At 43.6% G+C, this 20,569-nt stretch overlaps 1 protein-coding gene across 2 annotated transcripts in view; it reads left to right on the forward strand.

Moving 5' to 3' along the window:
- The window catches only part of OSBPL10 (oxysterol binding protein like 10), a 76,043-nt gene that overhangs the window by 45,716 nt on the left and 9,758 nt on the right, over nucleotides 1-20,569 (forward strand). For both annotated transcript variants that reach the window (XM_035130077.3, XM_035130078.3), the window contains 2 exons: nucleotides 7,525-7,671; nucleotides 16,521-16,992. In XM_035130077.3, coding sequence (XP_034985968.2) covers nucleotides 7,525-7,671; nucleotides 16,521-16,992 — 619 coding nt within the window. The remainder of the gene's footprint in view (nucleotides 1-7,524; nucleotides 7,672-16,520; nucleotides 16,993-20,569) is intronic.

Consider the following 20,569-nt stretch of genomic DNA (forward strand, 5'->3'; position numbering starts at 1 on the left):
TGTGCACGCAAGTAAAATCTCCCTGGTAAACCTGTTTGCGTACATATTTTATACTGTAGCAAATGCCTTTTAAGCCAAAGCTTCTGCCTTTATTTTCTCTTGGGAGTGGAACACCCTGGATAAGATGTGTGTTTTGCATAACTTTTCCAATAAAAATGGGAAATGCATATCTCCATGTAAATATATAATAGTTGCATAAGCTTGGAGCCTAATGTTTTGCTAACTTGTTGAGTTATACTCACCCAACTTCCATGAGGGCTGCTCCCCTTCCATGAACAGTAACGCCTTCCTTTCACAGTTAAGATCCAAGCCATAACCCTAATTTTGATCAGGTTCTTGGGATTTTTATGTGGCATATGCATAGGGTTTGGCAAAAGGTGGCTGTGGTCCCCCTCTGACCACTTGACCAATTCTGGATTATTATTATTTTTGCAAAGAATACTGGGCTGGGTAGACATTTAAGGCTGATCCGTTAAGGCACTCTGTTAAGGTTCTGAGTGTTCACTCCTGTTTGTAAATTTCAAAAACCTGTAGTGAGCCATGGGGATTCTAGTGTTTTCGATTTTTAAAAAATTAGACCCAGCAATAGTAGCTGCAGCAATGATTTTAAGTCGTTTTCTTTCTTTCTTTTCAATTAAGGACAAACCTATAAGGGCCACTGCTTGCTTTTATTCATATCAACTCCATTTGGTGCTGGCCTGTTTCTTGCTTATTTGATAGCAACTCTGATTAAGACGCGTTGTCCTTGAGATTTACCGTGTGTTCGAAACGAACATTGTAATTAGTTTTGATCTTTCTCTCTCTGTCATCCCAGCATTGCCAAATGTTGTTGGCCAGGATCCAAAGAGGTACTTTAGGTGCATCCAAGGCCTTGAGCATATCCGTGTGGAGTATTTGACTAGAACAGCAGAAACCCGTATCAGAAACTGCTTTTGAAAAGTCTCCCTAGCTTTTTAAAAACGAGTTTGCTATGTTTCACAGAAGTCTGCTGCTTGAGAAATAGAAGCCATTAGCCCTTACCTCTCCCTGAAAGAGTAGAACAAGGTGGGTGTGCTTTTTGGGGGAGATTCTGGCAGCGCCGTCTTAAGCGCCCCTGTCGCCATGGTGCGCCGGATCTCTCCGGCGCCCTTCCGCCCCATTTCCCAGCGCGGTGGGCAGGTGGGCGCGGCGCTGCTGCGCGGCGGGCGGGCGGGCGGGCAGGCACAGTGCAATCTCTCCGGCGCCCTCCCGCCCCGTTTCCCAGCGGGGTGGGCAGGTGGGTGCCGCGTGCAGCTGCGCAGCGGACCGGCGTACCGGCCGGCCAGCGGGCGGGCGCAGCTCGCGGTGCCCTCCTGGCGGGCCGGCGCCATGGTGCCCTGTGCCACTGGGGGTCTACGTTGAGCCGGCCCTGGATTCTGGCCATAATAAACAAACCACGAAATTTTAATTGCAGGTTACACTGTGTTGTGTGTTTATGCCCTGGTGGACATTGATACTAGATTTCAAGGGAAAGGCCCATTTTAACACATGGTTACATGCAGAATTTAGGGGACTAGACTTGCTTGGCTGAACTGCCTCCCCTTCTCCCCCTTTTTGGCCGCTCTAGAATGTGCCTTTGTCTGTTGTTTTCATTTGTTCAATTTTAATACTGGTGCAGAATGCTGGAAGGAAACTTAAATAGAATTGAGAGCATAATATATCATGTATTTGCACAGAAACACATATGGTTCATTGAAGTGGGACATCAGCATTGATTATTAGAAGAATGCTAAAAAGGGGATCAGAATCCTTTCTGTAAGAGTGTTAAATATGCAATCTATTATTATAATTGTCTAAACGTTTTAGTGTCAACTTAGAAAAAGAAGATAAAGAACAGCAGGCTAACTGAAGATCTTCTTTACACTTAGAAAACTTTGAATGTGTCCCATTAAATTAAGTATTGGGGAACCTGTGGCCGTTGAGAATTTATTTATTTATTTGATTATATTACTCCCATTATCCCTGGCTGTTGGCCAAGTAATTACATGCAAGTAATTACAATTAGAAGAAAAATCCTCTTTTAAAAAAACAAACATTGCCTCAGGTGTGTGTTTTGGGCTGCGGGTGGTATTTGCTCACTTGGAGGTAAAGTTGAACTCACTAGGGCTTACTTCTGAAGACACTTCTAGGGTTGTGCCGTCGCTGTCTGATATGAGTTTAACAGGATCTTAATGAGTTGGTTTCTTTTTGGGAGCGCAACACACAGCCAGTGACCATGTGCTTTGACAAATTCAATAGGTCATACTGCCTGATCGTTACTTAGAGCAAGGACAGAGTGCATTAAAACTATCAATAATTTCCCTCTCTATAGAGCATAATAGTAAATTGATCAGTCACTTACTGGAGTGTCCTCTGGAAAAGGTGACATTATGCTGATAAGCATTGCGATGTTTTTTCTGTGCACACTAATACAGTGTTCAGGATGAACACAATGAGCTGTGGGTTGGTAGACATCACTGCAAACTAGTCTAGCTTAAATTGTTGCATCAAACACCATTTAGTGCCTGTGGAAGAAGTTTCTGAAATCTGGTTATATATAACTTGTTTAGTTTTAGGTTTGTAATTTTATTTTTTTTAAAAGAGGAATACTACCTTTTATGTAAGAATCATTTCCCATTCAAGGTCACTAATATGCAATTATATAGATATATTATGTAGTACATATAGGGATGCGGGTGGCGCTGTGGTCTAAACCACAGAGCCTAGAGCTTGCCGATCAGAAGGTCGGCGGTTCGAATCTCCGCGATGGGGTGAGCTCCTGTTGCTCGGTCCCAGCTCCTGCCCACCTAGCAGTTCGAAAGCACGTCAAAGTGCAAGTAGATAAATAGGTACCACTACAGCGGGAAGGTAAACGGCGTTTCCATGCGCTGCTCTGGTTTGCCAGAAGCGGCTTTGTCATGCCGGCCACATGACCTGGAAGCTGTCTGCAGACAAACGCCGGCTCCCTCGGCCTATAGAGCGAGATGAGCGCGCAACCCCAGAGTCGTCCGCGACTGGACCTAATGGTCAGGGGTACCTTTACCTTTTACACACACAACACACACACACACACACACACACACACACACACACACTCATCAGAAGCCTCACAGGTTTGTGCCTAGGGGCATGTTTTTCATGATTAATGCATTGGATGCAGACTATGTCTGCAACCCCAACCCCACATATTCTTTATTCTAGGATCAAATTGTTTATATATGGCGGCTGAAAGTTGTTCCTTGCTATATTTAGGCACAGACCTTGCCTAAGTGTAATTTTTAAAAAGGCAAAGCACAGTGCTGTCATCATATACATGTCTATTCAGAGGTCGCGCTGAGTTCAGTGGGGCTTAACCTCCTGGTAAGTGAGTACAGTATAGGACTGCAAATTTAATTCCTGCTTGAACTTCAGTTTTGCTTTCTGCATCTGAACATCACACACTTTGCTCAAAGTAAACATAGGAAGCTTTCTTATGAGCCAGACCCTCAGTATTGTCCATGCTTACAGTCAGTGGCTCTCAAGAGTTTCAGACAGGGACTTGCCACAATTTGAACTCGGGCCCTTCTACATGCAGAGCATATGTTCTACCACTAAGCAACAGACCTTTAGTGTAATTACTAAATGTAGAATGGGTTGCATGATATGTCCTTTATTTTGTTTTTTTTAAGGCGCCATTTCAGACATTTTGTTTCCGAGTGGCATTTTAAAAGCACCTGGCAGGATCCAAAGTGGGGTGGGGTTGGTGGGAGTGGACCTTTAAAACACAGCACTTGCAACACACACAAAAGACTGCAGTTGAAAGGAAATTTCCTCCCTTCTCTGTGCATGTACTGGCATGCTCAGTCAATAGAGCCTCTTAATCTCAGGGTCATGGGTTCAAGCCCCACACTGGGCAAAAGATCTCCACATGACAGGGGGTTGGACTAGATGACCCTCAGGGTCCCTTCCAGCTCTGCAATTCTATGATTCTATGCTTTCTACTGCTGGGGCGCACACAAGTTTGTGAGAACAGTTTCACGTATGAAGTGACTCTCGACTGATGGCTTTATATGCATTTTCCTAAACCAGGCATAGGCAAACTCCGGCCCTCCAGATGTTTGGGACTAAACAAACAAACAAATCTTTATTGTCACTACACCACCTGTGTGCAGTGAAATTAAGCTAACAGGACCAGTGGTCAGGGATGATGGGAATTGTAGTCCCAAACATATGGAGGGCCAGAGTTTGCCTGTGCCTGTCCTAAACTCATCTTCATTGGCAGCAACTCGCATTTCATTCATATAAACTAGGCATCGGCAAACTCGGCCCTCCAAATGTTTTTGGTTTACAATTCCCATGATGTCTAGCTAGCAGGACCAGTGGTCAGGGATGATGGGAATTGTAGTCTCAAAACATCTGGAGGGCCGAGGTTGAGGAAGCCTGATATAAACCTTCCGTGTGTGTGTGTGTGTGTGGATGATTTTGTAACCCTTTCTCCTTTAATTCTAATGAACTTCTAGCAAAATTGCAAGATGCTTCTTATAATCTGGTATAGGGTAGCTCTTCCACCTCTGCAGAGGCACTTGAAATCTGACATCTTGGTTTTTTGTTTTTTTTAAGCCCTCTGTAATAGGGAATTATTATTTAAACCCTGCTAGCCGAAATCTGTTCCTGTTCTGAGCACTGAACAAGATGCTCTTTTTGTAAGGTTAGCTCCCGTGCCCAGAGGGAAAGAGACCCACGGCCCCCCAACACAGCTTCATTTCTCCTGTTGTAAGCGATTTGTAGTTTAAGCTCGCTGATCCCGTGTCACATGTCCGGAACGGTAGGCAGCAGATTCGTGCTGAATTGACATCATGCTTTTCAAATTCAGTGGAAATTAAAAAGGAGGTGGGGGCAGAGCAGGGAGGGGAGGCTTCTCTTGACTCTCTTCTGGTACTACTAATTCCTAGCTCCAGCTTGCCTGTTATTAAAAGGAGCTAGGCAGCAGCCACCAAAAACAGCAGCGCTGTTACGTAGCTCAGGACGCTCAATGAGGTCGAGCTGGATGATAAACAAACCCGCTGTAGAAACATCCTCTGTAAGTTTTGAAGCTCCGTTAATAAGTTCTTTCTGTCTTCCTCTCCCCTTTGCAAGTTAAACTCTGTGTTTAACTCTGTGCAGAATATTAGTTTACACCCATGGATAAAATTGCAGCCTCGGGTTCTGCGCCGTGCTCACTTTTAAATCCCGTTGAAATTGAAGCCACTCTTTCAAGTTAACAAGTACGGTAAAATAACCATACGGAAGAATATTATTCCTTTGGTTTTTAATGCCTAGCATTATTTGGCCGGGGGGGGGGGGAACAGTTGCTGTTTTACTCTTTCAGAGCTACTGCAATCTACAAAGCTTAAATGGATATAGCTAATGTAGTTAATGCAGTGCTATCTTTGAAGACAGCGTTACAGCTACTCTTCTGATGGAATTATATTGCCAGATAAAGCTGTATATGTTGCTTGGAGAGCAAGGATATTTAATGCTTTGTTTTGGAAGGTATTGAGGGGTCTGAGCGAATTTTTACTCTGTAACTTGCTTATATAATGACGCCTAACTGGGTACGATGTAGATAAGAGAACCCTCAGTGTTTTTGACTACTAGAAAGTTACTGAACTTCAGTAAGCAGCTTTTGGGAGGTAAAAAAATGGATTCAGTTTTGTGTGAAGTCACAAAGATTCAGTAAAACATGTTATTTTCTTCTGGACCTTAAATTCTCTGATCTGTTCCTTTTCTTTCAGTTCTGTTATCATATCAAGAGAGCAACTCTCTTCTCACACTGCTTCTTATAACTGCTTAAAATTATTTATTGGTTCATTTTGCAGTTACTGCTATGGAACTATTCTATTACTGAGCTTTTATGAAATGAGGCAAGATTTCCCATGGTGTCTAGTTTATACCAAATATACCAGTAATATAGCCTCAAGAAATACCTGGCCTAACCCAAATGATTCATTCCCTGAAACTCCTTGAGTTGTGGCCAACTAAGTTCTGTTACGCTTGCCATATGTCTGGAATTTCCTGGACATAGCTGGGATTCGGTTGTTGGAAATAGTGTCGGGGAGGAAATTGCTGAAGTGTCCGCGAAAATCCAGACGTATGGCAACCCATGTTGGAAGTGTAGATTTTGGTGAATTTCATTAACAATAGCTCAAAAATGTCATTTTAAAAAAAGATTTTTTGGGGTGGGGGGAACTCAACAACCTTGGCCTAAATAAATAAAACAAGCAAAAATTGAAATAATATAATATAAAATAGAAAGCTCAACAACTTAACAATCTCATCAAGTTTTGTGTCTGGATTTCCCCTTTTCGAAATATGGTAACCCTAGTTCTGCTCCAGGTTGACCCATTGCAATTAATGAACCTAAGTTAGCCATGTCTCTTATTTTCAGTGGGTATACTTTTGAGTAGAACTGTGCATGCAACCTCCTGAAAACAGGAAATGCCTTTATCTTAGTAAATTTGGAATCCTGTTACTTTTAGTTAAAAGGTTATGGATTATAGTATTGCTTTTCTGACGAGGAATTCCTTAGTTGCTGCTCTTCTCCTTCCTTCCTTCCTTCCTTCCTTCCTTCCTTCCTTCCTTCCTTCCTTCCTTCCTTCCTTCCTTCCTTCCTTCCTTCCTTCCTTAAGAGTAAGTACAGGAGTTGGTATTTGAAACACTCACCAATATGTCTGAAAAATGAACACATTGTGCAACGTTGCCATAACCTTTAACACCAGAACTTAGAGCATCCTGAACATCGCAGACTTGTTATTGACAGATGCATTGTCTTAAAATAGTGAATGAACCATTTATTTTCGTCTATTACATCCAATCTGCTTGAAATATTTAGCTAGCTGACTCTTTATTTGACCCCTAGCTCTTCAAATGATTATATCAGGGGTCAGCAAACTTTTTCAGCAGGGGGCCGGTCCACTGTCCCTCAGACCTTGTGGGGGGCCCGGACTATATTTTTTTGGGGGAAATGAACTAATTCCTATGCCCCACAAATAACCCAGAGATGCATTTTAAATAAAAGGACGCATTCTACTCATGTAAAAACATGCTGATTCCCGGACCGTCCGCAGGCTGGATTTAGAAGGCGATTGGGCCAGATCCACCCCTGGGCCTTAGTTTGCCTACCCATGGATTATATCCTTCTCTGATTTACTAGGTGATAGTAGAACATTTGTCCTGCTGCATAGCATCCAAAATTTTCAATGAGTAAGATGACAAGACCGTTTTAAAAAAATGAAAGTGGTGCCTTCATAGTATATGCTCACATTCATTCTGCAAACTCCTTATGGCTTATCCAACTCCTCAGCGCCGTGGATTTCGTAATTGTTCATAACTTACTGAAGATTATGCTAGTCAGTTAGTAATGTTGAGTGAGTATTTGGAAATAATCTGGTGTTCTACGAGATCTCTGTAATTAAGCTCATATGAATTCATGCCATATTGTTCTTTGTTGCGCCCAGCTGGTGATACTGATTATATATTTTCCCTCTCTCCCTTCCACTCCGAAACCAGTATTCCACTCGTGACTTGATCCTAGTTGAAGATGAGGTGACAGATACTGAAGATAATGAAGAAGAAGATATAGGAGTCCTGGAAGATCAACGCAGTGTAATTCTTCACCTCATCTCGCAACTCAAACTTGGAATGGACCTAACTAGGGTATGCATCTCCTCCTCCTCTTCCTCCAACCAACAATGCCTTCTTTAAGAGTCACATGCTATTAAACAGGCAGTCTCATTGGACTTTGCCACAAACCTCTCCACAAAATCTACTTTGGCAACATTTGTTCCAAGTGTTGCCTCCCTTAATGAGTGTAATGAATTTGATCCACTTTACCAAGCGGACAGTGTGCTGCCTTTTTGTGGGAGGTTTTGCAGTTCAATCTGACTCATACTATGTGCTTTGACACCATTTCTTACGGTTGAAAATACTGAAGCTTCCAGCTTCTTCTTGGGCAAAATCAGAAGGAGAAGTAAAAGCAGGGGTGTGGCTAACCCATTTTTTAGGGGGAGGCAAGAGTTTCACTGACCTATCCGCAGCCCTCTAGGAGCCCTATTTAAAGTGAGTATGGCTGAATAGATGGGGTCAGTTTTAAATTTTGTTAAGAGACACATTTTGAGGGTCATGGGGCATCACTGAATTGTATCAGGAACCCACTCCAAAGGAGATTTTTTTTTTAAAGAATGGACACATTTGAGGGGCCTTGGAAGGTCACAAAGCTTACAGTATTATGGCACAGAGCAGTCAGTTAGTGTTTCTTTTTTAAATTGAATTTTAAATATTTGGGTTGCAAAAAACTTTTGGTACCATGGCATAACAGTGAGGGGTGGCTGGGATAGGAGCAGCCAGTTGTTGTTGTTGTTGTTGTTGTTGTTGTTGTTGTTGTTGTTGTTGTTGTTGTTAACAACAAGCCTAAAGGGGCCTCACAGGTTAACCACACCTGAAGTATGCAGATGAAACCTAACTCTGTTACATCTGGAACCATTTGTGGCCATGCAGGTATTGGTGTCTGGTCGTTGGTGGTAGGCTGGAAGAGAACCATTACGTTGATTCCTTGTAAGATGGAGAGTTGGCAGGTGGTTCTGCAAATAGGGGCCATTTGTCTGTTCCAGATAGGCCACACTCCTTCTGAAGAACAGGTGCATAATCTTTGGGGTGGGGGCGGGGGGATGTTTCTGAAAGCCAAGTTGCTGAAATGGCTTTGAGCATCTTCTGGCAGCTTGGGATGGTGTGCTGGCTTCAGTGGTTCGTGGACAGGGATCACTCGGTAACCAAAACTGCATTACTGCAAAGTGAAGACCCTCCCCTTCCCCATGACTAGTCTGTAAAGACCAGAGCAAGACTTTCATGTTTGTGTTGGGGGGTCCCATGCCTTGGAGGGGGAAGCAAGTGAGGCTTATCGATGACCAAACTTAATTGCTGATTACCATATCCAACCAAAATTTGTTGACCATGCAAGGCCAAATTATTTAATTTCAATCGTTCTTTTTACTATATACCATGCTAGAAAACAAAATTGCCTCTAACAGTTGTCGAAATCAGTACACCGGTGACATGGCCAATATACAATCGTCCACACTTTTGGGGAAATGTTCCACATCCCTGTATGTAAAAAATGAAGAGTATTTAGCCTGTGAAAGGAGTACTGCAAAAAGCTCTCATTATATTGGGTTGTCGTCTTGAGTGTATGTCGTTTTTCTGAACATGGGAAGGTCAAAAAACCACTGACTTTGATTGGTGTCGTAACCCAATACACCAAGAGAGTACTATCCTGAATAATGCATGGAAAGAAAATGGTTTTTCAGTTTGACCTCGTAGACTAAATGAAAATATAAAGGGCAGCTGGAGCAGAGATATTAGTGAAATATGTGTTTTCCCCATGAATTAAATGCATTGGCAATCATGGAACAGAACATTATTAAATATTCATTTGCATGTTTGAGGACATTGTGGAGAACTTTTCAATCAGAATGGTTATCTAAGGATGATGCTAGAATGAATAAATATGGCTAAGTGAAATTGTTTTAGAATTCTTTTCCTTGGTAACAATGGAAGGATCTGTATTGTGGTATTTTAGAAAAATATTTATTGGGTTTCAGCATTTTGGGTACATAGCCAAAATAAAAAGGGAAGAGACCAATATTCAGATAACGGGGGGGGGGGTAGAGAGGGAAACCCCCAGCAGCATTGTGATAAAATGCTAGCTATTCACAACTCTTCGCTTATGCAAAAAGGTTGTGTAGGAATTCCACACAGCAGGGAATCTGTCTGTATTCTCATCTGTTCAAAAGCACTGGAACTAAATTTCACATTCTTTACACATCAGTAATCAGGTCCATTAGGGTTCATTCTGCGCCCTGATTGATCTTTTGAGGGTGGGTTCCCCCTCCAACCCTAATTATTTAGTAAATATAACAGAGTTCAGAGCTGAGTATCCCAAGCGTTAAAGCTCATCGTGTGATATCTCTGTTGATTTTAGTCACTGCACTGTTGAATTCTAGGCTTTGCACAGTTTTCTCTAGGCATATCCACTTTGTATCAAATTGTGCAATGACTGCTGTAATCTTGGCCAAGGGAAGGAAGCCTGCAGTTTTAAAATGCAGCCTTCCATTTCCCAGTGGCGGTGGGGGACTGGAAACGAGGTGTTCTTTGCGTCTTCCCGCCAGCAGTGGCGACAACCGTGATGAGACAGGGAGCATGGGAAGCCTTGTCTAGGTCACCCATCTGCTTATTCGCTTGCTTTGCCTGCTCCTTTGCTTGAAGCTTTCCGCTTGAATGTATCTCCCAGTTCTTTAAGAATCGCAGAAATAAAAAAATAAACGCAATGCAAAATGCTGCCAGGTTGGTTGGTGGTACAATTCTCAGTTGCAGGGGAGTTATGGAATGCTGTCTACCTTTAGCTAGTCAATGAGGAGGGATTTTTATTGGGACAAGTAAAAGGGGTTCATTCTCCTCTGGTTGCTAGGTGTGCCCTGCATCTGTTTACCAACCAAGATCCTTGTTTACCAAGGTCCTTGAGCTCTTATGATTAAGGGCAGTATAGAAATCTAAAATTGGGACGAAGGCATAGCTGCCAAGTCTCCCGTATTTCCCGGGAAAGCGCTGTTTTTCCAGCCGTTTCCCGCTGGCAGCCCGGATTAAAAAAAAACCCGTAAATCCTCTGGATTCTTACCGGCCCGGGGAGGCTCCTTCTGCGCATGTCTGGAGTCTCTGGACATGCGCAGAAGCGATTTCTGGCGCTGCTGCCATTTTGGAAATGGGCAGAGCATGCATAGAAGCAACTTCTAGTGCTGCTCTGCCCAGTTCAAAAATGGCCGCAGCACGACTTCCGGTGCCACGTCGCTGCTGATCCCGGATTTTTCAATCTGGGAGTTTGCACCTATGGACGCGGGTGGTGCTGTCGTGTAAATCATTGAGCCTAGGGCTTGCTGGTCAGAAGGTTGGCGGTTCAAACCCCCACAATGGGGTGGGCTCCCATTGTTCGGTCCCAGCTCCGGCCCACCTAGCAGTTTGAAAGCATGTCAAAGTGCAAGTAGATAAATAGGTACCGCTCCGGTGGGAAGGTAAACGGCGTTTCCATGCGCTGCTCTGGTTTGCAAGAAGTGGCTTAGTCATGCTGGCCACATGACCGCTTGAATGGACAAACACCAGCTCCCTCGGCCTATAGAGCGAGATGAGCGTCGCAACCCCAGAGTCGTCCGCGACTGGACCTAATGGTCAGGGGTACCTTTACCTTTACCTTTACCTATAAATCTAATAAATCATCACCATCTTACAGTTTTGGTGGAGTCTCCCTGCCTTGGGTCTAGCACTTCATCTGCTATGCCACTTGTATTATGGGGAAGGAAGCTCCTTAACACATTCACTTTGCATTCCTATCCATGCTTATATTTTGGGATTTTCTAATAGTTAAACTCAACTATGGGATTTGTTCCCACAAGATGTTGTGATGACCACCAACTTGAAAGGTTTGAAAGGAGATTTGGACAAGCTGATGGAAGATAAGGCTGTCTTCTGCCTTTCGGAAGTAGCATGCCCTTTAATATCACTGGGTGATGATCACAAGTGGAGAGGGAGCTGTTGCACCCATGACCTGTGGTTTCTCACAAGCAACTGGTTGGCCACTGTGGGAGCAGAACCAAATGGAACCGGGCTGCTCTTGTTTTCATTCATTGTTGTCCTTCTTCACCTTGCTTGTATTATGAAAAAGCAGTTATATTTTAAAGATCAAAAGCTGTGTTTGGGACAGGCCTTACTTTTTCCTATAAAAGCATCACCTCTGGGTATCCGGATAGTCACAGGAGCATTTATCACACAGTTCAAAGATGGAGCGAACTCTTGATTAGCAAAAACACAACCTCTACAGACTTGGTTGAGTGTCAGGCCTAATGAGCAGAGCAGCTCATTCCTAGTGGTCTTCCCCCATGAAAATCAGTTGCTGAGACTGAAAGTCCCCGCCTCCTCAACAGGACTTTCCCCAAGTACAGGTAATCAGTTGTCATAGCAGGAGGGTGAGATACCCATGCCCCTGCCTCTTGGCCTTCCTCCTCCCTCCCACTCACTTTCTTCAGCTTCTGCCTCTGATTTTGTACTTCTCTCTGTCACAGACTCTCCCTGCTCACTAAGCCCTGTTACCTCTTCAGCTTCTGACATTTCCTCTTCCCAGGCTTCTCCCTCTTCTCCTCTGACCACTCACTGTTGTCCCATCACCACTCTCCAGGCTCTGAGTCTTCTTCCCTTGCTTCCTCCCACCATCCTTCTGTGTCCACCCAGCCCATAACACTGATGCTGATGTGAGATAAATAGCACTTAGTTATTACAGAAGAGGCACCACTTTTTAAATAAAAAAACATTTGCTGTTTTACTTGTATAAGCTACCTTTTTTGTGACCTAAATGCTGGTACCTGCAATCTCAGGGTCTTTTCCTTATTGAACTTTAAATTGCAACGTGGGTGCAGAGAGCTCCTCTGCAGAAAACTTAATTTTGCATTTTGCTCCTGGTGGACTTGCTCATTATGTAAGCTCGTATGCTATTCCAAAAGTAGGATCACTTAGCATGCACACACCCCCTCCACGGTAAATAAATATTGTTGGTAGTGGCCCCTAGACACATGCCATTTTGACTCCATTCTCTCTGCAATATTAGCCCTGAGTGTTGCACAGGTGTTAAAGAGGAATGTAGCCAAGTTTCCTTTTGAAAGCTCTTTATTACACCGGCAGCCCTCCCAAATTCAAGCATCACTGGTGGGGGGTAGGGAGGGCCAGTTCTGTATTGGATTTGCAGGTGACTTTTCTGTTTGTATAAATCGGCCTGCAGCAAACTTTTTGAAGCCTCCTTGTTCCTTAGCCTTTTCAGTGCAACAAATATTGCATCTATTGTTGGAAATAAAAATGCACAGCTATTCTTACAGCATAGAGCTGCTATTTCTGTCCATTAATAGACAGAACTGTTTGGCAAACAGTATCATCAATCACACACATGGCTGTTGGGTAGTCAGATCAGTCCAGCAATGCTGGGCATTATTCCAGAGCTGATGCTTATGTTCCTTTCTCTCCCCAGCTATTACTATTCCATTTTCATGGGCAGCCCTGCCAAATCCCAGGCGTCTGCTTACCAGAAATTGATATTGTAGATGTGCAGATTCTCTCTCTCTCTCTCTCCCTCTCCACCCCCCTGGCACATGCTGCTGCTTGTCTCCATGCTGCATCTGGCCTAAAGGACCCCTGACCATTAGGTCCAGTCGTGACCGACTCTGGGGTTGCGCGCTCATCTCGCATTATTGGCCGAGGGAGCCGGCGTATAGCTTCCAGGTCATGTGGCCAGCATGACAAAGCCGCTTCTGGCAAACCAGAGCAGCACATGGAAACGCCGTTTACCTTCCCGCTGTAGCGGTTCCTATTTATCTCTCTCTCTCCCTCTCCACCCCCCTGGCACATGCTGCTGCTTGTCTCCATGCTGCATCTGGCCTAGAAGTCTACAAAATAGCATTTGTCCCTTGTTATACACTTCACGTGTATGTGTGTGTTAGAATAGGGAATTATTTTGGTAGATCTTTACCTCTTAAGGTAAAGGTAAAGGGACCCCTGACCATTAGGTCCAGTCGTGACCGACTCTGGGGTTGCGCGCTCATCTCGCATTATTGGCCGAGGGAGCCGGCATATAGCTTCCAGGTCATGTGGCCAGCATGACAAAGCCGCTTCTGGCAAACCAGAGCAGCACATGGAAACGCCGTTTACCTTCCCGCTGTAGCGGTTCCTATTTATCTACTTGCATTTTGACGTGCTTTCGAACTGCTAGGTTGGCAGGAGCTGGGACCAAGCAACGGGAGCTCACCCCGTCACAGGGATTCGAACCGCCGACCTTCTGATCAGCAAGCCCTAGGCTCAGTGGTTTAACCACAGCGCCACCTGGGTCCCCTCTTTACCTCTTAGGTTGTGCTAATATTCACTGATCGAATGACACATGTTGGCTTCAATAGTGCTTCAAAAACCTTCTAAACCTATTTATCCAGAGGCAACAGCAGAGTGAGCAGGAGAAATGAGCAGCACTATGAGGAATGACAGCACTATATCAGCAGTTCTCTCTGAAAAGGAGATTATTTGTAAAGATGAATATTTGTATGCATGCTTAGACCAGGTACAGCTCTGATGCTGCATAACTGTGGTTTAGGTATACAGATCAAGTTGCTGGGTTGCATGCTTTCTCCCTTCTGTCCCTTCTCTCTTGAACATGAATCCTTTCTCTTCTCCTGGCTCTTTTGTGCCATTGCTTTGGATTGAGAATTTCCAATTATAATTAGTGGCATTCTTAAAACTCCAGAACCATGCAGTAAATACTGAAGCATGGCTGAGGATGGGGGGGGGAAGAGTAACTTTGTGCCCATGCTCCTACAGACTGCTTCATATGTCTCAACCCTGATTTAGTGTCCTTATGGCTAGTGCAGATGTAAGAATGGTAAATCATGATAACGTGTTTTGAGAAGGCAGAAGCAAACATCTGCTTATTTCCACCATAGTTGGCTTAGGTTCAGTTTAATGATAAACCATAAAGACGCAGAGAGAGTAACCGAGAACTCTGTGTTTCCATCTGTGCAACTGAAATATTAATGTGGACAGGTTTGTTGTAAGGTCTGGATCAATCAAATAAGGTACCCTGCACTGCGTATTAAAGTGCTGTGGAAGTTGTACTACTGACAGTTGTATCTCATATGCCTTCTAAAGCAAATCTTTGAAAGCATCAAGGCAGGAGAGGAAAATCAACTCCGCTCTCCCCCCCACACACTTTTGGACCTTTCAGGATAAAAGCACAGAGCCTAGGGCTTGCCGATCATAAGGTTGGCGGTTCGAATCCCTGCGATGGGGTGAGCTCCCGCCCGTTGCTCGGTCCCTGCTCCTGCCAACCTAGCAGTTCGAAAGCACGTCAAAAGTGCAAGTAGATAAATAGGCACCACTCCGGCGGGAAGGTAAACGGCATTTCCTTGCACTGCTCTGGTTCGCCAGAAGCAGCTTAGTCATGCTGGCCACATGACCCGGAAGCTGTATGCCGGCTCCCTCAGCCAATAAAGCGAGATGAGCGCCGCAACCCCAGAGTTGTCCGCGACTGGACCTAATGGTCAGGGGTCCCTTTACCCTTTACCTATGTATTTAAAGTTGTATTTTGTCAGAATTTCTAAATGTACCGTACTTTATCCCAAAATACACATTCTGGCAAAAACCAAAACACAATTGTTTCCTGATCTATGGAATAGCATGGGAAGCGTGAATTGGATCAGTTTGCTTTAGAATGTGGATTGAATGAAAATCTTCTCCATCCCTACTTTTGTAACATCCCTAAAAGAGAACATTGCACGCTTCCACTAGCAGTCCCTGTATATGATGATGTGGCCATATCACACTTTAAGGACCCAGTGTATCTGAAGAAGTGTGCATGCACACGAAAGCTCATACCAATAACAAACTTAGTCGGTCTCTAAGGTGCTACTGGAAGGATTTTTTTATTTAGTTTCGACTGCAGCAGACTAACACGGCTACCTACCTAGTTGATTAAAACATTGCTTTTACTTAGGACTGGTTGTGTCATTGCTTGCTTTGGTGCTTTTTAAAGTACAGTCATTTGATTTAAATTTAGTGTTGTATTCTGGGCTTAATGTTTTTTTAATGGTTAATTCTGGTTCCTTGGCATAGAATTGCTCATCGTTATGGCGATTTGCATGTTGTAGGCCACCTTGAGAGGGTCTGACCTGGAAAGACAGCCTATAAATACTTTCAAAAATAAATAACGCCAGTCCTCAACTAGCAAAGACAAAATTAAGGTGGGATCAGAAACTCCCTGCCGGGTGAAGCCCCATGTCAGTTTTGGAGAGGCATTAAGAGCACCATCACTACGAAACACCTGCTCTTGGGCACAGCCGAAACATTACATGCCAGCACTAGAGAGTGGTGGAAAATTAATGTGAAACAGTGTGTGCTTATAATCAGGTTTGTTTTTCTTACGAGTGGAATCCTGGGCAACGCTTTTGCCTCGCTCTGATTTGAAATGTGTCAGAACTACCGGTGTCCAGATAGATTTCTTTGTGCCACCCACATCCACCCTGCCAGCTGCCAAAGTTGGCACGTCGCTAGTAGAACTCAATTAACTTGAACCAAACTGATGTACCACTTTCTGTAAACAAGGAACACTGTCGGGGAACAATTGGCTCACTTATTAGCTAAGCAGAGCAAGACAACGAAAGAGTCCAGGCAGTTTGAATAGCGTGACCTTGTTAGGCCACCGAGGACTCTGGCGAAATAGATAGTGACTTGTAGAATTGACCAAAGCAATGAGTGTTGCCTTCATTCATTATTTGCACTTCTCAGTCCTGAGAGCGAGCTCTCTGGCAGTGCGAGGGAAAAAAACCCACACGTTTATTTTGGCACAGGAAGTTTTGCAGCTGCCCTAACTGTTTACTCCTCCCTGTTGCAGTCATGAAAAAAAATGATTATTTGCTTTCCCCCTGCACTCGATACAGGTAGTTCTCCCAACCTTTATTTTGGAGAAGAGGTCCCTGCTGGAGATGTATGCAAACTTCCTGGCCCACCCTGACCTGTTTTTGACAGTTTCGTCCGGAAGCACCCCTGAGGAAAGAATAATTTACTTTGTGGAGTATTACTTAACAGCCTTTCATGAAGGCCGGAAAGGAGCTGTTGCCAAGAAGCCCTACAACCCAATTATTGGAGAAACTTTCCATTGTTCTTGGGATGTGCCTAAAGACAAAGTGAAGCAGTCAAGAACTAACTCTCCCTCTCCAAGCCCCAAGGGCAAGGCACCGCCACCACCAGAAAAGTACAAGCTGCGGTTTGTAGCTGAACAAGTATCCCATCACCCACCAGTCTCCTGCTTTTACTGCGAGTGCAAGGAGAAGAGGATGTGTGCAAATGTTCATGTATGGACCAAAAGCAAGTTCATGGGAATGTCTATAGGTGTTTCTATGGTAGGTGAAGGTAAGACATACCACAAAGATACAATATATATTATAGCAGGCTTGCTTGTCGCACAGGATTTTAGGAAGCATTGAAGAGAAGCTCCCCACCCCTCAAAACAAACAAACAAACAAACCCTGAAATCTACCATCCTCCATTAAGAAACATACTTGTGAGTAATAGCAGCAAAGCACTTTATGTACTTTTCAGCCTCTGGACACTAAAACAAAACTAGTGGAAATGTCCCTTATATAAGCTTTTCAGGAGTCCCAACAATTTAACATGTGGTCACAGAATCCTAGAATTGTATAGCTGAAAGGAACCATGAGGGTCATCTAGTCCAACCCCCTGCAATGCAGGAATCTTTTGCCCAATGTGGGGCTCGAACCCACGACCTTGAGATTAAGAGTCTCATGTTCTACCAACAGATCTTCATTTTCCTCCCCAACTGACTTAACATATTGGCCCAAATATAAGCCACACCCCCCCCAAAGAAATTCTGACCGTGAAAAGTTAAAATGCGACTTAAATTCACAACCTTACAAAATTTGGCTTTTACGATATCGCTGCTGAAACAGACATGCGATAAAACGGTACAAAAAACATTTTATTGCTGATTTGCGAGCTTGAGACTATTGTGCAATTAATTCTAATGTCATTCATCGTATTTTACAGTGCAGTATTGATTTTTTTATTTGCATTTACGGTGCTACGAACAGGTGTTTAACCCACTTGAGGAGGGTCCTCTCTAGTACCCTTAGGATTTTCTTCTACATTTGCCATTTACAGGTGCGAGTGCCTGCGGAATTGTAGGAATTGAATAGCGATTTGCGATTTTAGCAGTTGTACGGTAACTTTTGCAGGCTTGCAAGATCAAAGGCTTAAATTGGCTCGGAGTTACAATTCTACCAACCGCAGCGATTTTCAGCCTGTAACCCAAATTTAAGGGAGCTGCTTATATTCGGGTATTGTCTTTTTCCTCCCCGCCCCCCTTGAATTTTAAAGGTGAAGCTTATTTGCGGTTGCGGCTTATATTCGGGCCAATGCGGTACATACCCCAGGCTTTGCAACGCACCTTGGCTGTGAGAAAATGCCACATTCCCGGCTTTGATTTTAATATATTTCTTTCAAATACATATTAAACATATTATTGCAATATTAGTAAATATGGCATACCCCGACTTACCTGTTAAAAGCACATACTGCAAACATACTAATGGAACGATAACACAAGTTGTAAATCACTGCTTCTCATTTTTGGTTCCCGGCAGACATAATAGCCTAGGAATACGTCCTGAGCTTTGGGTCGTAACATTGTTTTGAACATTGCATCTTGCTCACTGTGTATTACTTCTTACAGTATAGTTGTTTTTGCTCAGTCTCATCTTAAGAATTGTGGGCCTTTTCTCGCCTCTCCTATCTGATGCTGTTCAGATGTTGCTGAACCACAACTACCATAATTCCTGACCATTAATGATGTTGGATGGGGTTGATGGGAGCTGGAGTTCAACAATATTTGGAGAGTAATACATTGGAGAAGACGGATATAACGTATGTTGAAATAATGGGTTGATCTGCAACTGCTTCCAGGCAAAGACTACTTCATGCTCTGCCAAAAAGGGAAAAACACACACAAAGCATGCTGATTGGAAGTTAGTATACGAGAGATTCTTTATGGCGAGCCTCCCCAAGTTGAGAAATTAATTTCACGCTGGGAAGTATGAATTTTCTCATCTCTTCTCTCCTTGGGAGCGTGTGAAAGAATCCTTCGTTTTGAATTAAGGGGGAAAGCCCTCATGTGTCCAATCCTTATTTGCTAGGATAGCAGTGTATACAATTAGACTGTCACAATCTTAAGCTCATTGGAAACAAGCAAAATAAAAAAATTCCTTCAGTAGCAACTTAAAGACCAACTAAGTTTTTATTTTGGTATGAGCTTTCGTGTGCATGCACACTTCTTCAGATACAGTACAGATACAGTACAGAATAAGTGTGCATGCACACAAAAGCTCATACCAAAATAAAAACTTAGTTGGTCTTTAAGGTGCTACTGAAGGAGGTTTTTTTTTTTTTTGCTTCGACTCAGACCAACACGGCTACCCACCTGTAACTGGAAACAAGCAGTTTGGAATAAATTATTAGTGTCTTCTCAGGTGGGACCAGTCTCTCTGCTTGCTTTTAGGTGGGGAGTGATCATGCTTCTATTCTAGCACAGCTTTTAATGGTTTTTGATATGTGAAAGTTTGATTCCGTTCCTGCTGGTTGTAAGATGCTTCCTGCTTCATTCTTAATCTGGGTTTGTTGAATTTCGGTTTTAATGTTTGCATGCAGCTTTTTTTTTGTTATTTTTGCAAGGGGGTGTGGCGTCCCTGTTAGGATTGAAGGGAAACATTCATGTGATGATGACATTCCATCATATGACTATGTGTGCCATTTGCCGTGCTGCTCAGTTATTTTCGTTCTGAAAGTCAGTGTAGCTGCTGGTTGTCCTAAGTGACTGAAGTTGTGGCCTAAGCGAGTACCATGTGATTGAAAAATAAGAGATGTGCGTGAGAACCCTTCTCTTGTAGGAAACCACTAAAGACTGCTGACGTCTTCCAGCACCATTCATTGCGTAAATGTTTACAGAATCGAAAGGGAATGTTGATTCTAACACCTTATGACTTTAAAAACTCTGGTTTCCCAAACTTAGGTCTCCAGCTGTTTTGGGACTACAGTTCCCATCATCCCTGACCACTGGTCCTGCCAGCTAGGGATGATGGGGGTTGTAGTCCAAATACAGCTAGAGACCCAAGTTTTGGACCTACAGTGTCATCTTGTGTATTTTATTGATGTGACCTGCAGAAAACGTGTTTTGAGCATTGAGTATGGGGTCAAAGAGGGAAGAAAAGAACATGTTTAGCAGTATATATAATGGATGCTTGTAGTGAGAGCTTTCCTTGTCTCATATAAGCAGTGACCATAACATGGACCTGCTTCAGGTTTGGGAATTTGGAAGCATTTGTTCACATTAAATGCCCAAATCAAGGATGCTGGGACTATATCCCAGAATACATGTCCAGGTCAAATCTGTGTTTTTAATTTTGTGTGTGTGCTGAATGCATTTCTCAATTCATGCTGTTAGTTCTAGTTAATGGTAACTGATGGTGGATAATGGTATAAAGGTCTCTTACTATAGAGTCGAGTCTTGCTTGCAGGTTTCTTCAGAAGGCAGGCATCTGTTTGGACACCGTGAGGATGATGAGCTAGATGGGTCTTTGGGGCGATCCAGCAGGCTCCTCTTGGGTCTTAAAATATTGTTTTAGGGGAGCCTTGTTAGATGCACTGCCAGGCTACCCGTAGTTGGTATCACTTTGCCACATTAGGCACCTCATATGCAAGACAGGTACTGTAGTGCCTGACGTTTTGGCTGAATCTAAGCAAATACCGCAAGTCATTCTCATGGTGGGACTTCCATTGCATGTAGGCTGCTTATTCAAAGATGGCAGGAAGTGGGATAGATACGTTATTTTATCAAATTTTCAGGAGAGTGACTTCTAGTTAGGCAGTTTTCTCTTGGGGTGTGTGTGTGGAATATAACACAACTACAGTATATATT

The sequence above is a fragment of the Zootoca vivipara genome, chromosome 11, assembly GCF_965207765.1.
Source record: "Zootoca vivipara chromosome 11, rZooViv2.hap1.1, whole genome shotgun sequence".
In the NCBI taxonomy this organism is placed as follows: Eukaryota; Metazoa; Chordata; class Lepidosauria; order Squamata; family Lacertidae; genus Zootoca; species Zootoca vivipara.